This window comes from Megalobrama amblycephala, linkage group LG13, assembly GCF_018812025.1.
Source record: "Megalobrama amblycephala isolate DHTTF-2021 linkage group LG13, ASM1881202v1, whole genome shotgun sequence".
Lineage (NCBI taxonomy): Eukaryota > Metazoa > Chordata > Actinopteri > Cypriniformes > Xenocyprididae > Megalobrama > Megalobrama amblycephala.
The window spans coordinates 14,388,234-14,410,623 of NC_063056.1; the positions used below are offsets into that span (position 1 = coordinate 14,388,234).

General features: G+C 40.3%; 2 protein-coding genes across 8 annotated transcripts in view; one reads left to right on the forward strand and one right to left on the reverse strand.

Moving 5' to 3' along the window:
• Nucleotides 1-166: 166 nt before the first annotated feature.
• cd27 (CD27 molecule) overlaps nucleotides 167-22,390 on the reverse strand; it is a 22,534-nt gene continuing 310 nt past the window's right edge. Inside the window, exons 1-7 of one of the 7 annotated variants that reach the window (XM_048154303.1) lie at nucleotides 16,166-18,743; nucleotides 11,296-16,072; nucleotides 9,409-9,536; nucleotides 8,651-8,785; nucleotides 5,784-5,963; nucleotides 5,468-5,590; nucleotides 167-715 (exon numbers count right to left, since the gene is read on the reverse strand). In XM_048154303.1, coding sequence (XP_048010260.1) covers nucleotides 606-715; nucleotides 5,468-5,590; nucleotides 5,784-5,963; nucleotides 8,651-8,785; nucleotides 9,409-9,532 — 672 coding nt within the window. In that variant the 5' untranslated portion in view covers nucleotides 9,533-9,536; nucleotides 11,296-16,072; nucleotides 16,166-18,743 and the 3' untranslated portion in view covers nucleotides 167-605. The other 6 variants (XM_048154304.1, XM_048154307.1, XM_048154308.1 and 3 more) reach the window with 6 other exon arrangements.
• tnfrsf1a (tumor necrosis factor receptor superfamily, member 1a) overlaps nucleotides 21,808-22,390 on the forward strand; it is a 7,271-nt gene continuing 6,688 nt past the window's right edge. Inside the window, exon 1 of the mRNA XM_048154299.1 lies at nucleotides 21,808-22,009. The gene's annotated coding sequence lies outside the window, so the exon portion shown is untranslated. The remainder of the gene's footprint in view (nucleotides 22,010-22,390) is intronic.

Below are 22,390 nucleotides of genomic sequence, written 5' to 3' on the forward strand. Positions count from 1 at the left end.
ATTTCACTGCAAGATGGACTTACTGTACAAATATAATTCCCTTTTCTATTTTATGCAACTGGATAGATGAAATACTTGAATACATTAAATACTTCTGGGAAGTGACATGCCCGTGGTGCGACATGTTATATTCCCATCAAAAACTATTTTCAACATATTTAGTTAATTCTTTTATATTTTTATACATGCAGCTTCTATGACGATTAAAAGGCGATTAAAAAAGCGAAAAGAAATGTTGAGCGGTCACATGACCTAACATATACACTTTCCCTTGTACAGTACATTCATACAAATGTTAACCTAAAGTCCATTAACTACCCAATTATAAATACAAACAAGTGTGCAGAGAAGAAAATATTTGTTGAAAAAGATTATCTCTATGTTGAATGTTGAGTGTGTCTTTATGTGCAGTGGGAAGTCAAATCTCTCTCTGTCAGCATTTCTCAGGATGGATGGATGGACAGTCATTCTCACGGATACTTCAGATGAACCACATGAGTGCAGATTTGTCTCACTCTTCTCTTGAGTATATGGCAGCAGCAGGTTTGTTCTAGAGTAAATACTCAATCCATAGACGCATCAGCGGCCTTCTTCCTCCTCCTCTCTCAGACATCCTCCATTTTCTCTGTCTTTCCACACATCTCCTGCACTGGCATCTTATCTTTCTCTGTGCACTGACTGATTCCAGAGTTGCTCTTTTTGTAGAACCAAAAACCTGAAGACCCAGTACGGTACACGTTATTAAAGGCTCATTCCTGTTATGCAGTACAATTTCATGCCATGTTTTAATATATTGAGTGAAATATTAAAATCAAAATGTATAAATATGCAAACCACATAAATGACTCTTCATTTTATCACATATTACAGTGAAGTGACTATAGAGGTGCATTATAAATAATTTCACTACATTTGGAAATTTTAAATTTAAATGTTTTTTTATCTCCCCAAGAGTTGTACTTCACACTCAATGTTCTACTCAAATGTTTCCAAAAAAACAAGCTTTAATATTGTTTTGATCAGTTAAGACAATATTGTTTTGAATGTGTTCTCACTATTACTTTCCATATATTATATTATATTATATTATATTATATTATATTATATTATATTATATTATATTATAAACATATTATAAACAACACTCTGAACAGCTGGTCAGTCCATCACTGATATTATATTATATTATATTATATTATATTATATTATATTATATTATATTATATTATATTATATTTCTAATAATTATATTATAAATAACACTCTGAACAGTTGGTCAGTCCCTCACTGATAAATCATTATGTTATATGATATTATATGATATGATATGTGTCATGGAGTCACAGCCAACGCCCACCAACATCCACGCATCGCCACCGGATCTCCACGCTCCACCCACTCATTCACAATTTTCTGAATACTAATCACCTGCACCTGCACCTCATCACCCATGGACTATTTAAAGACATTCACTTCCCTCACTCCTTTGTCTGGTCTTGTCAGTGTACCTGGACTTCTTACCCACTACTCACCTGAGTTTGCTGTGTTCCCATCCTGTTGTCGTCTGTCTCCATTCTCCGTTCCTTGTGTTCTCCAGCATCTGCAAAGACACTGTTCTGTTATTCAGCCAGCTAAATCTCCATTTTAAGTGCTTGTTCCTTTACTTACCTGAATCCACACGTCTGCCTGTGTTCGTGCCTCTGTTTAATAAACTTGTGTGTTTCACTCACCTCTCTGCTTCCGTCTGTGCCCTGACAGAAGACCAGACCTCATGCAGAGCACTACAACAACTATCCACAAGCACTTCACCTACTGTCCTGGATGATCTTGTACATGCCATCCGCCTAGCACTCCTTCAACCAGCACCCACCGCTTCTTCGCCAGCTGCCTCTGTCAGTCCCATGGCCCAACCAGCAACATACTCCGGCGCGGCGGAGGATTGCAGTGGGTTCCTCCTGCAGTGGTCGTTCTATCTAGAAGCCCAGTCTCAACTCTTCTCTTCATCTCCTTACTCTCAGGACAAGTACTACAATGGGCTCAACCTCTCTGGGAATCCAACACCCCAGTAACAGCCACCATCTCCGCATTCTTCAACCATTTCCGAGAGGTATTCGGTCAAAGTACCACCTATCTGTCGGTACACGACCAAATCTTCAACATAGGTCAAGGTGATGAGACTGTGAGTATGTATACCCTCCGATTTCGTACGCTAGCAGCCGCTAGTGGATGGAACGAAACAGCTCTGATAACGGCCTTCCGCCAGGGGTTGAATCCTCACATAAAGCAGTTAATGGTACAACTACAGCTCTGTCTGTACTGTGTACTAACTCTGTACTAACATCACCAACACATCTCCCAGGTCCTCAAGAAGCTCCGTGAACACCATCTCTACCTCAAGCTGGAGAAGAGCGAGTTCCACACCACCTCCGTGCATTTCCTGGGCTATTTCATCAACCAGCATGACATCCAGATGGACCAGAGGAAGGTGGAAACCATCCGCAACTGGCCATTACCCACAACGTGAAGGAGTTATAGCGTTTCCTGGAATTTGGCAATTTCTATTGTCACTTCATCCACAACTACAGCCTCCTCAGTGCACCCCTCACCTTGCTCCTCAAAGGCTGGCCGAAGTCTGTGTCCTGGACTCCATCTGCCTGAGAAGCCTTCCATCAGCTCCAAGAAGCCTTCCTCACCACTCCGATCCTGGTCCATCTTGACCCTCACCTCCCGTTTGTCGTCGAAGTTGACGCCTCAGCCACTGGGGTCAGAGCGGTATTGTCACAGCGGCAGGGTGATCCACCACGACTCCATCCATGTGCCTTCTTCTCCAAAAAGCTATCCCGGCGGAGCAAAGCTATGACATTGGGAACAGAGAGCTTCTTGCCATCAAGTTGGCATTGGAGGAATGGAGACACTGGCTGGAGGGAGCGAATCATTGGTTCGAGGTAATTACAGATCACCGGAACCTCAAATATCTCAGAGAAGCTAAAAGACTTAACCCTCGCCAAGCCCGTTGGACCCTCTTCTTCACAAGATTCAACTTCACTGTCTCCTATCATCTTGGAAACAAGAACTGCAAGGCTGACGCCTCATCCCGTCGGTACCAGCCTGATCCTGGGAATCCAGATTCCAAACCTGTCCTCCCTCCAGCCTTGATCGTAAGCCCTATCCAGTGGTCCATCAACCAACGCATTTCTTAAGCTAACCGCTCTGAACCAGCTCTGCCGGGAAGTCCTGAGGGGCTTCTCTATGTTCCACTGGTTAAGCCGGAGGTAAGCCCCTCATGGACTTTGCTCACACCTCTCTGGGCTCTGGACACCCAGGCAGTTCACGTACCCTCTCGCTCCTGTGGCAACACTACTGGTGGCCCTCCATGACTCATGATATTTCCCGTTACATCAGAGGATGCTCAATCTGTGCCGTTGCCAACACTCCTATGAAGCTCCCAGAAGGAAAGCTGGTTCCTTTACCTGTACTACGCAGACCGTGGTCACACCTTGGAATTGTCTTTATGACAGACTTACCACCATCTAATGGCTTCACCTGCGTTCTGGTAATCGTGGACCGTTTCTCCAAAGCCTGCAAACTTATACCCCTCATTTGAAGCCACCGAGAGGATATCGTCTCCGACCATGGACCCCAGTTCATTTCCCGTGTGTGGCAAGCCTTCTTCAAGCTTCTAGGAGTGTCTGTCAGCCTGTCGTCCGGATACCACTCTCAAACCAATGGCCAGACTGAGCGCAAGATCCAGGAGATCGGGAGATTCCTGAGGTTGTACTGCCACCGGAACCAGGACAGCTGGAGCCAGTTTCTCCCCTGGGTGGTGTACGCCCAGAATTCCCTCCGACAGACCACTACTGGGCTCACCCTGTTCCAATGTATCCTGGGCTATCAACCACCTCACTTCCCTTAGTCGGATGAGCCCTTGGAGGTTCCAAGTGTCAACCCCTGGTTCCAGCAGAGTGAGAGAGTGTGGGACTCAGCCCACGTCCATCTCCAGCAGGCAGTTCGGACGCCAGAAGGGGCCCTACTCCTCGTTACCAACCTGACCAGAAGGTGTGGCTCTCGACTTGGGACATCCGTCTCCGACTGCCCTGCCGCAAGCTGAGTACCCGGTACATAGGTTCATTCACCATACAGAGGCATCTCAACGAGCTCAATCTTCCAGCACAGTATTGCATCTTACCTTCATTCCATGTCTCACTGTTGAAACCCCACACTGATCCTATGCCCTCTCCTTCAACTGATTCTGGTGGCGATGCGGTACCTCCTCCTATCGAGCTCGCTGAAGAGGAAACCATCTACCGGGTACGGGCGATCCTCGACTCCCGACAACGGGGTCCACAACTAGAATACCTCGTCAACTGTGAGGACTATGGCCCAGAAGAGCGTTCCTGGGTCAACCGTAACGACATCCTTGACCCCTCGCTCCTCTCACAATTCCATGCCGAACATCTGGACCGTCCTGCTCCACGGGGTCAAGGTAGACCCCGTCGTCGTCGCCCCATCCGGTCATCAGGAGCCGCCCGTGAAGGGAGGGGGGGTACTGTCATGGAGTCACAGCCAACGCCCACCAACATCCACGCATCGTCACCGGATCTCCACGCTCCACCCACTCATTCACAATCTCCTGAATACTAATCACCTGCACCTCATCACCCATGGACTATTTAAAGACATTCACTTCCCTCACTCCTTTGTCTGGTCTCATCAACGTTTCTGGACTCCTTACCCGCTACTCACCTGAGTTTGCTGTGTCCCATCCTGTCGTCTTCCATCTCCAGTTCTCCATTCCTTGTGTTCTCTAGCATCTGCAAAGACACTGTTCTGTTATTCAGCCAGCTAAATCTCCACTTTAAGTGCTTGTTCATTTACTCACCTGCATCCACCATCTGCCTGTGTTCGTGCCTCTGTTTAATAAACTTGTGTGTTTCACTCACCTCTCTGTCTCCGTCTGTGTCCTGACAATATTATATTATATTTATTATATTATATTATATTATATTATATTATATTATATTATATTATATTATATTATATTATATTTCTAATAAAAAAATTAAAAAAAACAGTTGGTCAGTCCATCACTGATATATCATTATTTGATATTATATTATATTATAAACAACACTCTGAACAGTTGGTCAGTCTATCACTGATATCATTATGTTATGTTATATTATATTATATTATATTATATTATATTATATTATTACTAAACATATTATAAACAACACTCTGAACAGCTGGTCAGTCCATCACTGATATCATTATGTTATGTTATATTATATGATATTATATTATATTATATTATTAATAAACATATTATAAACAACACTGAACAGTTGGTCAGTCCACCACTGATATTATATTATATTATATTATATTATATTATTATATTATATGCAAGAGTATAAACAACAGTTTTGTGGTTTTGTATTAGAGCTTTTTTTATAGTGACACTGACCCTTTGATGCTGACATGATCCTTCCACATGATCGTGCATGTCTGCTGGTGAGAAGGAAACAGGTGAACAGAACGCACACACACACACATGCAAAACACAGACTCACCGAGATCCACACATTATCTGGAAGAGGTTGATAGAAAGGGAGCAAATGGATGGAGAAAAGGAGAGAGAAAGAGTAAACAGGTCAGTGGAGAACTGTGTGTGTGACAGCCTGTCTTCTGGAAATACCACAACAGTCATAATTTATGTAAATGGATATAAAATGAATATAACAGACAAAATGACAACAGTACATCTGGGTTCGGACACTCACCATGGGTGGGCAGTATTTTTTTAGTAGAAGTAGTAGGAGCAGTAGTAGGAGAAGTATGGGAAAGAGTAGTTGTCGGGACTTTCACACACGTCTCGCATTTGTCGCCACTACATCTGTAGCCTTCATCACATGTACACACGGCATCACTTGTCAGCGTACAGGTCTTGTTATACTTCATATCTGCAAAATCGAAAGTGTGAAAAGGATTATAGAGAACTGTATATGTCCATCTGTGTTTTTCCAACTGTGGTACATTCAAAACACTGCTTCAGGAAGCTTCGGAGCGTTATGAATCAGCGTGTCGAATCAGCTGTTCGGAGCGCCAAAGTCACGTGATTTCAGCAGTTTGGCGGTTTGACATGCGATCCGAATCACTAATTCGACACAAAAGATTCATAACGCTCCGAAGCTTCATGAAGCAGTGTTTTGAAATCGGCCATCACTATATAAGTCGTTATTTTGCTTTTTTGGCGCACCAAAAATATTCTCGTGGCTTTATAATATTAATATTGAACCATTGTACTCACATGAACCGATTTAAATGTTTTAGTACATTAATGGATCTTGAGAGAGGAAGTGTCATTGCTGGCTATGCAGGCCTCACGGAGCCATCGGATTTCAACAAAAATATCTTAATTTGCGTTCCGAAGATGAACGAAGGTCTTACGGGTGTGGAACGGCATGAGGGTGAGTCATAAATTACATTATTTTCATTTTTGGGTGAACTAACCCTTTAAGTGTAATCTGACATAATTAAGATAATTTTTTTTTCTGACAGTTTAATTCTGAGATCTTTTCATATTTTATTACCATTTGTTTAAACTATAGTGAATAAACTGGTGTCTGAATAAATGGTGTCTGAATACATTTCGGTTTGACTATATCAAATCACTATTCTTTTTGTTGAGGAAATGATGGTGGTGGATAACATTGCTTCTATCTTGCCTAATTTTATTCTATTTTATTGCATAAAATTGCTTCTATCTTGCTCGTTTTTATTTATACACAGAATTAAACATTTCACAAGTTTTGCAAAATTTGCCAGAAACCAGAGTTTAACAGGAAATGACCCACAATAGAAATATTCAATATGCAATATTCAGATTTGCCTTTACTTTTCTTTGGTTTTATCACATTTCATCTCAAAGATGATCTAAACTAAATATAAATAAATTTACACAATATAGTTTGTTGATTTTTTGATGATTTTCTCTTTATTTGGATCAAAATGCAATAATTAATATTATTTCTATGATTCATACTATAATTTAAACTTAGGGTCTGGGAAAGTAGTAAAATTATAAAAGCTTTAACCACGTATGTAACCAAATACACAAACTTTATTTATCCGATGGCTCAGTGAGGCCTGCATCGCCAGCAATGGTACTTCCTCTCTCAAGATCCATAAAGGTACTAAAAACATATTTAAATCAGTCCATGTGAGTACAGTGGCCATCACTAGATATTGTTAAAAAGTTTTTTTTTGTTTTTTTTTGGCGAACAAAAAATATTCTTGTAGCTTTATAATATTAAGGTAGAACCACTGAACTCACATGAACTGATTTAAATCATCAAAAATATCTTAATTTGTGTTCCGAAGATGAACAAAGGTCTTTTGGGTGAGGAATGACATGAGGGTGAGTAATAAATTACATTATTTGCATTTTTGTGTGAACACACCCTTTAAGGTCTGGGACAAGACCAAAACACATTTGAAAAGTATATTAAAAATACAAAAACAAATTAAAGCTGCAAGCAGCGATGAAAGGGCCCTCAGTTTAGGCCCTCAAAAATGCAATTCATTTCGGAGAAGAAGAATAATTGGCTGAGCAATTCCAATAGGGTTCTCACACCATTGGTGTTCAGGCCCTAAATATCTGTTAGTCTGAGTACAAAACCAACCCCAAAGACATAAAAGCGTACCCATGTACCCATATGCGATTGCTTACTAAAGTCACAGTCATTTCACCAAGACACAAGTGTCAAAATAAAACAGCAAGCTCGAACACACGTTTTTTTTTTTTTTTCTGCTGACTCACAATTAACTTCTTGAGTCACCTCAGGATATTCACTTTTCATTTCTACTCATCACTTTTTTTTAATCACAAGACTCAGCCTGGTTATGTGACCTTAAGCATCTACAATCTGAGCTAAAGCATCATTTGGCACAGGTTTCACAGAATCATGTGCAAACTTTCTGCATAATTTACAGGATACAGCAGTAATTCATATTGTAACTTCGATAACAACATTAGTACAGAATTCAATTCCACTGTAAGAACAAGAAAAAAAAAAAGAGTGGCATTGCATGGGATACTGCTGCATAGTTTATCTAGTTTAACTAGCAAGTCTGCCTTTGGTCTATGGAAATGTATCCTTGTCTTTTCAGCAGGGTCCTAAATATATCAGCAACATTTCTTTGTTCAGTTGCTTCAAACATTACTTGCACTTCCTCTCCTTTTTTTGCTACTACTTTTTTACAAATATTTTGTTTGAGATTGAATCTATTTAGCAGGCATCTGCATATCAAACATCTCAGACATCTCAGTAGGCAGTTATTTCCGTTCCAAATAATAAATTCCGTCGCTCAGGTGTCATTTTTTTTCCAGAGCTACACGTGTATTTTTATCATTTGCTGTCCCATATCATGTTTGTTACCAGACACTCAGACGTTTCTCAGACCCCCACCTACCTCCGTACTGAAAACCCACCAAGCTCTGCTGAAGGGGAAGCCCCCATGTTGTTTTACTGTCATGTTTGGTATTTCTAGATTACTGATTCATCTGAAGATTCAGAACACAGCCAAACTTATCATTGTATGAACATATACATGTGACATCACAAACAAAGAAATGAAGTGGACGTACGATCTTTGGTGCACTTTTTGCAATAATTGCACCAGCCGAAATTGGTATTATAGTCTTCCATGAAGAAGCCTTTTCCGCAAGGCTTACACTGAGTATCAGGTGAGCCTGGTTTGCATCTCTCTACCAGAAGCTGTCCTGTACAAACACACACAAAGGCAGAGAAACACGTGTAATGAGACATGAGTGTGGCGGAATCACGCTGACTCTGCTGCTGTACAGGCGAAATGATTACAGTGTGGCATTCAACGCTGACTAGTTTGAGACTTTACCAGGTTGAGTTCAGAGAACAAGTCATCCTCATACGAGAAAGATGTGTCATTTAAGACATCAGGTAAATGTCATCAAACCATACATCAACTGAAATATTCGTACATATTGCAATCAGTTTTGATATGTCGAAAGAGTAGATCTAGTCTTTTTCAATTGAAATATGCCTCAAAAATATGAAAAAAGTTGAAACTGTCTTGATTAAGTCTGCATAAACAGTCTGCAATCAATTTTGTCTCTAAAATTAGATTGGTCCTATTACAAACATAGAGATTTCCCTCCGCTATCACACATGTATTTGATTCATACATGTTTGTTTAACTCACTGCAGCCCTCTAAACTCAACTCCATTTAATGCATATCATGGCTATCATCAGGCTATCTAATCTTATCTGATGATAGCTCTTCTTAAGTTCAACTCTGACTCAGCTGTGCTCATTTCCCTTAAACCGTCTATTGCACTCACAGTGATGAGGCAGCATTTTATTTACCTGGTTCACATTTTTTGCAGCACTGACTGACTTCAAGGTACTCTGTTGTTTCATTGCACGTCTCTGATTGGACGAGAGGAAGGACTTGTGACGAAAGCAGGAGGACACTGAGCAGGGCAAACATCTTACTGGAAGAGAAAAGGGTTCAGAATGACACATGACACCTCGAATGACTTTAAATGTGTTAGCAGAGTATGTAAATCATAAATGCATTACTTGGCTGTAAATGACTGATAAAGACGGCCTTACTGGTTAAATGCTTAATGTACTAATTACTGATAAATATCTTATCCATTATATTAAAGTTCTTCATTTATTTCAACATAGTTTAGTACTTAAGTTATGATCAATTACATAAATTCAACAGACACGCACATATTGCATTTAGCATAAATATTATCTTCAACAAAACAACATATTTTTTACCACTTTATAGGCTACATATCATCGCTGTCAGGCGGAAACCTCCAAAAACGCTACTTTTCAGAAAATGGAAGAAAAAAGAAAAGTCTTTTTTAAATAATAAATTACACAGCATTGGCAAAGTTGATATTGTGGCTTTATATATGGTCAGACATTTGCATGTGTCATTATATTAACATTTTACCAAAATCAAGCTACAAGGTTTTTGACCAGCGAATTTCGGAGAATTTGACCGTCATTAGAATGGCCGCGTCTGAGGCAGTAAGTGCATCTCATTAGGTTAAAGTTTACTGTAGCTAGCTATGTAGGTGCTCAGTTTTTTTCTATCATTTGGCCAAACTTATCAGTGGTGTAAAGTATTTGAATGTAGCCTAATTAGTAACTGTACTCTGGCTACTTTGTAGTTGTACCGTGTATCAAAGGTATTATCAACATTTACTTTCTACTTGACTACATTTCTGAACAAGTAGGCTAAATGTAGCCTACTTTTTGTAAACATTACATTTTGCGTGGCACCTAACTTTTTTTTTTTTTTTTGCCTTTACTCGCCCAAACTTGTCACTTTACGTGAATCCGAATGCATTACTAGGTAGTTGCTGAATCGCGGGGGTTTCATTAAGGAGATGAAGTCATGAAACAAACAGTTCTTTATTTACCCTTGCATTGTAAACAAGCAGAGACAAACCAAACTGCGTGCGGCACTTCTTGGAGGCTGGGTGGAGTAATGAGGATAGTATAAATGGAGTTATGAGGCTTAGTCACAAGCTCTACTTAATACTTCTCATTGGTTAAATATTTGTGAAGTAAAACCCACAGGCAGACGTAAAGGGTGACCAATAGGTGTGTTCGACTGGAAGCGAAGCTGAAAAGACTGATCGGTGACTGACATCAAAGTAGGCTACCGCGAGAGCGAACAGAAGTAGGCTCCGTATGCTTTCGAATCACTCTTGTGGTACTTGAATGTCATTCACTGATCAGTCTGTGCAGCACCACTTCAAGTTGAACATACCTGATGATTTATGAAAAAAAGATGATATGTGTTTTTACTTGCTACATTATGATATAATAATTTATCTTCATTCCAAAACAAAAATGTTGTTATAATGAACAACAGGTTAGTATTTCTCCATTATTTCTCCTCTACTGTATAAATAAGTGAGTGGAATAATATTATAGGGTGCAACAATCTCAATGATTATACAACGATATTTCGAGCATGGTTACAATAAACACCAGACAGATCCGGCCCCTCGCTGACTTCTTACTAAATTGAGCTTGACCTAGTTGTGTGTATATTTGAAGCTATAATTGTTGTTCTCTTTAACTTATAAACATTTGTACCCTTACGATAAGATTATTATAGCTTGTGCTGCAACATCACATGGTCACTAGCTTGCTATTTTTATTATACCTGTTAAACCATACCTACTTTTAAATTCACACTGAGATAGAATAAAGTCTTACCTTGAGGCTGTGTAGAAGCAGAGAGTCAATGAGAAAACGACAGGAGATGTGAATTAGTAAGGCCCCTCTGAAACTTTGAAGATGAGGGGACAACATTTCAGCATTAAATCTTTATCAGAAATGTCACGATGAGTCATAACGTTCAACGAACTTTATGGATGACTATGCCCTAAGGACCCCCAACTGCAGCAGCTCTGCTCTCTGTCAATATTTCTCCTATGCCTTAATTTCCTCTACCCCAAACTTTCCATTAAATGTTTCCTGTCTTGTTTTAACTTTTAACTAGTTCCAAAACAAACTCTCTCTTTCTCTCCATCTCTCTTTGAAACAAATACATGCGCACAAAAAACGCTCTAGATGAAAAGGGTCTCATTCTGAGTAAACACATGAGTAAAAAAAAAGACTAGCTACTAAAGAACAGCTACTCATTCTGAGACATGAGATTAGTAGTGAGGTCGATGCTGATATAACATCCAATCACACAGAATCCATGAAGCTCATCATTTTATCCTGAGTTCAGATGAATGAAAATGAAGACAAAGACAAAAATGTCTGAGATCTGCCTCAATGTTGTTTTTTATAGGGTTTATTTTCCAAAACATATCTTCACTTTGTCTTATCTTAATCAGATTCACACTCTTTCTCCCCAACTGTTGCTCACACATACGAGCTGTCAACTCATTGGTTTTATTCTTTGGAACTGATGATACCACAATGAGTGAAGTGTCATGTCCTTTTCGTAGTTTGTAAATTAGAAATGCAACCACAGCACACGTGCACACACACTAGAGCAATTAGTGTTTACAGTAAAAGGAGGGCTTACCACAACATCGCTAGAACCGCTAAAATATTGCGACATCGGCTCATGCAGATAACATCACCTGCTGACAGGCATGCAACCTTAAAGAACTCTAGTCTTTAAGTCAAAGAGTTTTTCCCCTTATGAGTGAGACCTCTCTTCAATGCTGTCATATTAGATCAAATTGAATTTCTATTCCATCACAAGTCTGTTAGGAGGTGTGGCAGTGCTTTGAATTTCAGTACTTTTCCTCTTAATGTTTTCACACTTTCCTTTAAAAGTGACATTTCATTTTTTTTGTGTGTGTGTGTGAACTGAGATATAACTGATGTCCTTTTCAGTTAAAGACTGAAAAGATGAAAACCCTGACTGATAATGGAATGTTTTCTTTTGGAATGTTTCTTTTAGCATTTATAGTGTCATTTTAGTAAAATTGTCATCTCTTGCAGAGAACCTATTAACCTACTAACATATTTTTTAAGAAGAAAATGGCAAGGCTTGATGGGAGTTCAGCACTCTGAGTAGCATTTTTTTAATGTGTTATGTGTTTCAAATAGTTATTTTTAAAGAGCCTGCCTCAAGATGGTGTCTGATGGATTGCAGGAGCTCCAATAGGGGGTGGGATCTAGAAAAATCTCATAGAAGACATAGGGAGACCCTATCCCTATCCGTCACCACGTTTTGGAGATCTCCAGCTTGCTCTCTATCCTCATCTTTGGCTGAATTTCTGGCAAGCTTATGTAGCATCTGCAGGGCCTTGAACATTGCCTGTGTTCTCTGATTGGAGAACCAATGAATGGTTCTCCAATCAGAGAACACTTTGAGGAGATCTACTTCATCTGCTGTATTATTACTAAAGGTTACATTCTGTGAGGCTTCCATAGTCAAATACATGCAGTTGCAGGCAGAGTTTAAATTAACAAGATTGCGCCGTGGACAGCTGTGTAACGACTGGATCGATCAGACACATAATTTAATCTAGTTCATATATTTACAACCCCTCACCCATGCAGACTCCGTGATGTCTGACTGCCCCACTTAGAACTATCACCATTTGCTCCCCTCATACATTTCAAAGACACTTATGAGATAGTGCCAGCTCAGAAAAGTACAGAAACAGACATGCATTCCCATTGAAATGGAATCCTTTCCACTAATTTATTGACAAATCTGCCTAAATGAATGAACATGTATTTCCCCAGTACATTTTGTGTATTATTACTGTTTGTATTTTGTTCTTTTGTATATTGTATAGTGTTATGCATGCCCGATGCTAGAACTACTAGAATGTAGCCCATCTAGGTGGTGTCTCATTTCAAAATACTCGTCGTTTAATGATTCACACTTTGGTGGACATTACCTTCTCATAGAATGCAGTGCGTGTGTTATATTTATCAGAGTATAAATGGACACAAACTCCCAGCTTTCTCCTCTCAGGCAAATGAGTTCGCTTTCAAACAAAGGAACTTTCCAGCTTGAGAACTGTACCTTTCTCATTGTTCAAGCCAAAACTCAAAGGTGTGGACTCTGTGGAACTTAAAAGTCAACACACAGTTCCTTCCTTCTGCCCTTGCTGTGTCTACTGATTGCTGTTCACATGAGACCTCACCAGGCCCTCAGCCTGACCTCATCAGCAAGTCATGCGCAACTTCCTTGACCACAACAGGGCCAAATTAACAGCGCAAGTTTGTCATCATTTCTTCATTCAACAGAGAAGATATTGATTACAACTTCAGCACCATCGGACCGAACCATCAAGAATTTCACCCGAGACTGCATTTGCATGTATCATATATTTGAACACTAAACAGCGATTCAGTGATTAAGTTGTAAACCCCTTTGTAACAAAGGTGCTTTATAGTAAAAACTAATGGTTCTTTCAGGTTGTTAAATGACTATTTTCATAGCTCCATTACTCTGTTATGCTACTGTTTCATTCGCCTCCACTTTCTCATTTCCTAGGTATGCTTGAGTTCAGGCCTGGCGCCATGATGGGGGCAAAAGGGGGCATTGCCTCCTCAGATCTGATTTGTGCCCCCTCAGTTTCAATTTATCCTCCCTTCACCCCCAAAACTCAATCAATTTTAATGCTTTGACGGTCACACTGGTGTGATTAGAACGTTCAGTACGTCACTGCTAAAATCAAACCTGCTTTTGCGCTGCTGGTGCTGAGCCAGAGACGGACGTGCTCAGAGATTTTTATATTTCACACCTATTCAGTGTTTTCAACCCCATAATGTTTATTTGAGGTTTCAGACATTTAAATAGACATTTAAATGAATTATAGGCTATATATTAAAAAAGACATATATAGTTTGTTAAATGCAAATTCTAATACACTGATATGGAAGCTGCAATAATCCTTACAATTATAATTTGACAGTGTTTTATTCATATCAGATACATTGTGTATGAAACATGTATTTCGGGAAAAAATAGATAAATTTACGTGATGTAAATCCAACATATGCAAACTCAAAGCATGTTATATCAACTAACATGATCATTATAAAGGTGTTTAAATGACAAAACACATTCACTTCCACATATTTGACAATCAGAATATATCATAATTCATGATATAGTGAACAGGTTTGTAAATATTTTGAATAAAAAAGGAAAAACGAAATAAACGCGATACCTGTCATAGTGTGGCTGCATGACGCATCGGCAAGGAATTAATAGCCGCTCTAAAATAACGTTCTAAAATGAGCCTTAAAGCATTGCCTTAAAAAAAAAAAACTCATACTGGGGGCTCAGCTATAATATAGCTGTAGGGGGCCCCCGCTGGCCCCCTACAGAATTATGAATGGCCCTCAGTTTGTGCGTCCTGGCGCCGGTTCTGCTAGAGTTGTGTGTATGTGTCTGTTAGAATAGTTATGTATTTGTGACTTAGTTAAACCATTGCTAATGATCATTGCTACATTCTAAGAAAGAGTGATTTTTCTGTGGCTATGGAAAATATCCTTTGTGAAGAGTTGACAGACGAGTGTTTACCGGCCAAACAGATGAATTGATCATAATATTAATTCAGCTACATGAAGTTAAATTGATGAAATGATCCAAATATTTATAATTAATTATAGCAAGTTATGATTATTATTAATATTTACCTTTTTGAGCTAATTTGCTACAGCTGCCTCGGTGTGTTGCTGCTCAGCTGTTTTACTGTATTTGTTAGTTTGTCCTGTATTTAGTTATATCCCTACAATCAGTTTTACCAGGAACGAATTGCTGAAAATTTGGCAGTACACACAACCCAATATTTCACCAGTTTTCGACTATTCTGACGTTTTGCTGAAGATTTTAGTTGGTGCTGCTGAAGCGCTCCAGGGCGCGCAACCGTGGGAAGCGAGCCGGCACGCTAGTCAAGCTCAGATATCGCAGCTTTAGGACCACGCTGCCTAGTATCCATCTGGCAAATCTCCATTTCCTACCCAACAAAACGGACAAACTTTTTCTGCTGTCTCAAACCAATAAGGACATTTTAAACTCTGCTTCTCTGTGTTTCATGGAAGCCTGGTGAGCTTCCAGATGTGCAGAGTAGATCGCAATGCAAAATTAGCGTGGAAATCGCATGGTGGCGGGACATGCTTCTACATCAATGAAAGGTGGTGTACAGATGTAACAGCATTGAAGAAGATGTGCTGCCCCGATCTAAAAATGCTCTCGACACTGCATCTAAGCTGATGTGATGGGGAAACTAATTTTCTTCTTGATTGAATCACGCTATTGCACCTGCAATAGCCAATGGCTTTCAAGCACGAAAAGGCTGGCCACTAGATCAGACCGCGCTGAGCACCATTGCCTGTTTCTTTCGGAATGGATTCTCATTCTGAGTGGACGAAGTCAGAAGAAGTTCCCCTCCTGTGATCTGGTGAGGAAAGCATGTCACTGCGAGGATGGCGCGTATGCTGCTTGAGTCATCTGACTCGCAGAACGAGTGTTTGCTGTGTCAGTGCCGTGCCCATGTCGAGGCTGCAATGAAAATAACAGAGTGCAGATTCTGTGAAAAACTCATAAAAACTCTCCACGCTAGGCTTTCTGCAGTGTTCAATGATCCACCCTTACCTCCCCTTCCCGCCACCATTGAGCTGGGATGTCACAGCAATCTCAATCCGGAGGCTCTCTTGATCAGCTAACCCAGCCGATGTCTTATCTAGATGAAAGCTGCCGCCCTTCCCCTGAAGCACAGGATATCTTTCGGCTCTGGTGAAGAGGATGCAATGTCTACCAATGCCTTTGAACCAGGCAATTGGTCAGAAGCAATTACAAAGGCCAGAGCTCCTCCCACAGCTCTGGATGACAAACTAATGAGCATCCTATCCGTGAGTATAGTTCCTTTCACGTGAGTATAACTCCGTTAGAAGCACGGGCCCAGCAGTCGCAACCTTTTTCTTATTCTGTCTCTAATCCTCATGATGTTTTATAACATAGTTCAGGAGGAAATAATCAAGGAGTTCAAATAATGAACCTAATTATCTCAGGTGGAGAGCATTCAGTTAATCAATGCAAACCAATGACAGGAGGTATAAATACAGCAGACGTACCTCCGTTCGTCTAACAGTTCATCAGCATCCCTCCTCCACCCCATCTCCTCACTTCATTCCCTTCGGTTCTATCTACTTTTATTAGTACCTGTACTCTGGGTTCAGGCCAAAATTTCCAAGCCAAAATTTCCATGTGAACTCGTGAACTCCCTGTCCATGGCCTGCAGTCCCATCATCAGACCCTAGCACGAGGCTGCCTCCGCTAGCAGCGCAGACCCAGGTGCATTATTTTCCTTCTCAGAGTACCTCATTTTCTAACATCTTCGTTCCCCCCCAGGCTCCAGGGGCCGACCCGAGCGTGAGGCTGCCTCCGCTAACGGCTTCGGTCCCGGCTTCTCTTCCTACTAATACTATACCCCCCAAAAAAACTCCTTTCACTCCCTTCCCACAAAATTCAACAGCTGTGGAATCTACCACAGCAGTGAAGTCACCTCGGCTCCCACAGCTCAGATCTTCTGGATATTTTCTCCACTGCCGCAGCAATGTCACCTCTGCTCCCGCAGGAGCTCAGTTCTGTCTAAACTCACCTTCACTGCCGCAGCAGTAATGTCTTCATCCAATGTGGCGAGAACTCTCCCGGTCCTTCAAACTAACCCTCCAAACAGCACAATCAGCCTGCACACTGCAATTTTTGGGGGTCATCAGTAATGTGTCCTGCATTGGTTTGCAATTTTTGGGGAGTACTCTGGGTTCAGGCCAAATATCGAGCTCGGAGCCCTCCCCTCGGACAGCACGCCAGATACGCATACCATTACGCATACTATTTACTATCTGATTATTTGTAAGTGTGAACTGGTGAAATTATGTTTTATTAACAAAGTTCGGAAGGAGCAACGTTCAAATAATCTGACTAATCATGTCATTTCAGCCAGCTGTCAGCAATCTACCCAATCAACATGAGTGAAGGCCTATATACAGACAGTCGACTCACCTATATTCCTCATCAGTTTTTTCAGTATCTCTCCACCATCCTGTCTCCTCACACTCGCCTGATTACTTTCCTAACCAGAAATACGGGGGTAGTACTCTGGGTTCGGGCCAAATGCCAAGCTCGAAGCCCTCTCCTTGGACAGTATGGCAAATACGCATACTATTACACATACTATTTACTATCCGATTATTTGTAAGTGTGAACTCATGAACTGCATACAGCGGTGGACCTCGCCCTTTGTGTTTCAAAGAAGGTCGCTCAAGGAGTTGGGTGAAGCATGGTCAGGCTCATGGTGTTACAGCGGCATCTCTGGCTCACCCTCACAGAGATCCATGATGGAGATAAGGCACTGCTGCTCAACGCCCTATAAACCCCAGGCCTGCAGTTAGAGCATTCTCTGATAAAATCAAGGAAGCCCAAAAGTAGTTGCAAATGATAATGCACTTCATGTGAGCCAGAGTTTGTGTCCCCCTGCCAGTTGCGGTGGGCAGAGAAAAATGTTTGTGTGTTGTTTTACCACATGTGAATGAGTTAATAAACGTAATGCAAAACCAAACATAAATCAACATCAGAGATCTTTTCCTTCTCTATTGCTCTTGCATGACATAAGCAAAATCCCTCCTATGGATGGTGTTTGGCAGAGTGCAAGCTCCATGCAGTTCAGTATGATGGGCGAGAACGTTCCCGGGCTATGAGCTGTGAACCAGTCTCTTGCCCAGCCCATGTTAAGCGGTGAGTTGCTGCCAGCTGGTGTACAGCCCTTGCGTCTCATTCTAGATCTAAGACCGTTAAACCAAACTTTGGCAAAATTCTCGTTTAAGATGATCATTGTACAACAGATCCTTGCACATATTCAACCCAGGGACTTGCTTCTAGCAATGGATTTGAAAGATGCATACTTTCACATTTTGGGAGCTCTGACACTCTGTGTTAATATTTGCACATGGCACATGCCATTTTCATTTGTTTCCTTGTGTCATGTGCTCTCCTGTCGATTGTCTTGACCCCGCCCATCTTGTTGTCTGTTTATTGGTTAATTTGCCCCACCATACAAACCAATACAAACTAAACCTCAATCAGCTCCCTAGTTCCCTAGGTCGTGAATCAGTATATCATGAAAGTGAATGTGGCTGATTCCCTGATCAGTGCCCTGACTACTGAACTAGGGAGCTGATTGAGACACACGGTAAACCTGTCTGGAGTTTTCGCATCGCGAAAGCAAAGTACGTCACCCGGATCGTTGATCTGATTGGTTGAAGGACTATCCAATTGCGTAACTAATGCTTGTTGATCACGCCTCTTGTGCAGTAGGAAATACATAGCAAACTCCCCAGACCAACGTTCAATTTTAAATTGAGCTTGGTCTGGTGATAGCCAGACTAGGGTTTAGAGCAGGGATGGGCAACTTCAGTCCTGGAGGGCCACTGTCCTGCAGAGTTTAGCTCCATCCCTGATAATAACTCACTTGCCTATAGCTTTCTACTAATCCTGAAGACCTTGATTAGCTGGTTCAGGTGTGTTTGATTAGGGTTGGAGCTAAACTCTGCTGGGCAGTGGCCCTTCAGGACTGAAGTTGCCCATCCCTGGTTTAGAGAGACTGATCTTTGAACTACTTCTAACGAATCCTTTATAAAAGATTGAAAACTCAGGTGAAATTAAATGTACTGTATATTATGAGAAAACGAAAGTGTTTTTTGTCATAATTAAGTTTTTTGTCTAATTAAATTTTGTCTAATATATGAACCCTGAGCATGTTGTTTATTGTTTATTTGTTGTCGATATGGTGTTTACATGTGCCGGCACTTTCAATCGGAATGACTTTGTGACGTGTGCACATTAGCCTATGTCCTGTTTGCTGCCTTTTATTCCTGTTAACATGGAGTTCCGTTATTTCTTATGCACGCTATTTTTATGTAAAGTGTTACCGATTACAATTTCATTCAGTTTTGGCATTTTTATTCCAATTTAAGTGTTTATATGGAGAATTTTCATTCTGACTGGACTTTTAAACCAATTACAATGCTCCATGTAAACGCACCAATTGTTGTCTCCAGAGCTGCTTTACAGCTGAATTGAGCTCATTTCATAATTGATTAACTTTATTTAAATGAACTGAATCAACACTGAACTGATGTCAGCTGCATAGTGACACTTGTCTTTTTACAGCTGCTTTTTAAATGTTCCTTTACCCGGGGTTAAAAGTGGTGTTTAGAACGAAGATAACCTGGAGTTAAGCGCAGTGTGAAAAGCCCTAAAGAATATAAATAAACAAAGATATAAAGTAAATCCACAATATCATAAATTGCAAAACAAAATAACAATTTATACAATATATAATCAGACAAGTCAAACTAATATAACTTACAGCACCATATGAAAAGTTCAGAGCAGCAAAGACAAAAACAAAGAGCAAACTACTGCTCTACTGAAACAGCCCTTCTTTAAGGCCACTAATTCAACTTTCGAGTCAAAACAGGCTGCTGCTGTCAGCAGTGGGTGGAGCTTCAGTGACATCAACAGTGTCAGAGATACTTTCAATATTAAAAATAACAATAATGGTGTACTCTGGCAGCAAACTCTGTGGGTGCAGTGTGGCCTTGTTGGTCAAGCTAATGAAACAGCACGATCTTGCTGTGTGGAAGTGTCTGTAGTTAAACAACCTTGCAAGACTGGAATCAGTTATGCTATTTATACAGTCATGTGCTGAAGTGAGAACTCACCTTTCAAAAACATGCTATTCACCAGACCTTTGGTTCTGCACATACATAGTTAATTTTTCATACAGATAAGTAAAAAAAAAAAGCTAAATAAAAAAAAAACTCAACCACCTAACTTTAATACACAAGTAGCAGCACTTTTTTTATTGTTATTGTTTGTTTTTTAATTAGTCTTCAGAATTAGTGCACCATGTTACAGAACAATTCGTGGGCATTTTTTTTTTTTTTACAATCTCCATGGTTACATATCAGGTCACAGGGGAAATGGAGACAGGATGTGGTTTAAGAGGTGAGGAAGTTTTTTTCTTCACCTCAGCAGCTAAGCGCAACATTCTGTCTGCTATAATAATAATAATTTTAAAAAGTCTTTAACTTTAAGCAGTGAACAGCTTAAGAGCCTTACCTCATATTGTACCTACAATTAAAGACAAAACTTGTAACAGGGTGAGCTATGAAAATATTTCCTCAGCTGTTATGCATTGCAAAAAAGCATGTATGACACATGCATTTATTTTTATGTGCGGTCTGCAGTGGTATGAGAATGTGCCATTACTTAAAGGGATAGTTCACTCATAAATGAGAATTCTGTCATCATTTACTCACTCTCAGGTCATTCTAACTTTCTTTCTTACATGGAACACAAAAAAAGAGCCTTTTTGAAGAACTGTACTCCACGTTGCATGCATTGACAATGAATAGTGACTCAAGATGTCAAGCCTTAAGAAAGACACAAAACCACCATAACATAATTATGATAAAAATGTTCCATATGACTGGTTTTCTTAAGATATATTGTGACTCTTCATGAGAGTAGACAGGCACATCATACACTACGATATGTGTTCCAAAACTGGCTCAAAATATCAGACATGTTTAACTGGACAGGATAGTCTGAAGCTCATTATTTTTTTTATGTCCATCATCGACACTGACTGTTCAAAATCTGCAGGCTGGCTCCAACTTCCGGAGCCAACTCATCCAGCTGCTATTCAGGGTAAAAGACATTCCAGCAAATTATATGCCTTGACGCATTTGAGTCAGATCTTTTCAATGAATCGGTTGATCCTACTTACAAAACCATTTTTAAAGATTCGATCTGACCTGGTTCTCATGTTCAAATCACTTAATCAGTAACCCAGATGCAAGTTGCAACCATTAACCAAAACATTCTTTAAAAAAAGTCTTCTAATGTTTTGGGAAGAAAGAAAGTCATGACATGAGGCTGAGTTTCATTTTTGGGTGAATTATGACTTTTCTTTAACTCTAGTTTGAAGCACAGAGAGTTTGATATAAAGACTATGTATTAGGCTAAAGTGTATTCTCCAACACACAACAAGAGACTACAGCATAGGGCTGCTTAAACACTTTCTCTATGAACGTTTAGCTTTTATTTCATGCAATGTGGCGCCATCACTGCGTAAAGCCTGTGCCTTTCTCATTGTTGTAATAGAGGCCAGGTTCAAGTAGGCTACTTTCGGTTTCATCCTCGAATTCCTTCCTTCACGAGAACTGGCACGCGAGAAGGAACGGACTAGTTTGTGACGCATGACATTTCCAGTTAGAGACTGCCCTTCTTCTCCGAGGAAATGGACGGTAGCGATACTTTACAAATCTCATAGTTTTAAAACACTTTTCTATGGTTTTTTTTGCTCAACTAAGGATAATAAAAACTTTGGGGAGAATAATAAAGGAGAACGTTTGATCGCCATGAGCAGAGGTAAGGTAACTCGCTGTTCACTGTAAAATCTCCGTACGGAACGATTGTTATCTGCTATCTTTAATGTGGCGCTTTCAAATGCAAGTGTGGGCGTAGAGATTGTACCTTAGGGTTAAAGCGGGGGAAAATGTTAAATCGTCTCCCCAATTTGCCGTGTTTAGTAGTCTACATGTCCGTGGGGTTCTCAGCTGCCATTAACAATATAAATCTATATTTGATGTGTGCTTTAGATCTGATTGTCAGTTTCTCATAGGCATTATTTCGCAACAGGTTACTGTAAGGATACTCTGCTTGATATACAAGGAAATCAGAGTTCATGAAAACTTGCTTTTACTTGACTATATAATGCTGTGAAATGAATAATTCGGCAATTACTAACTC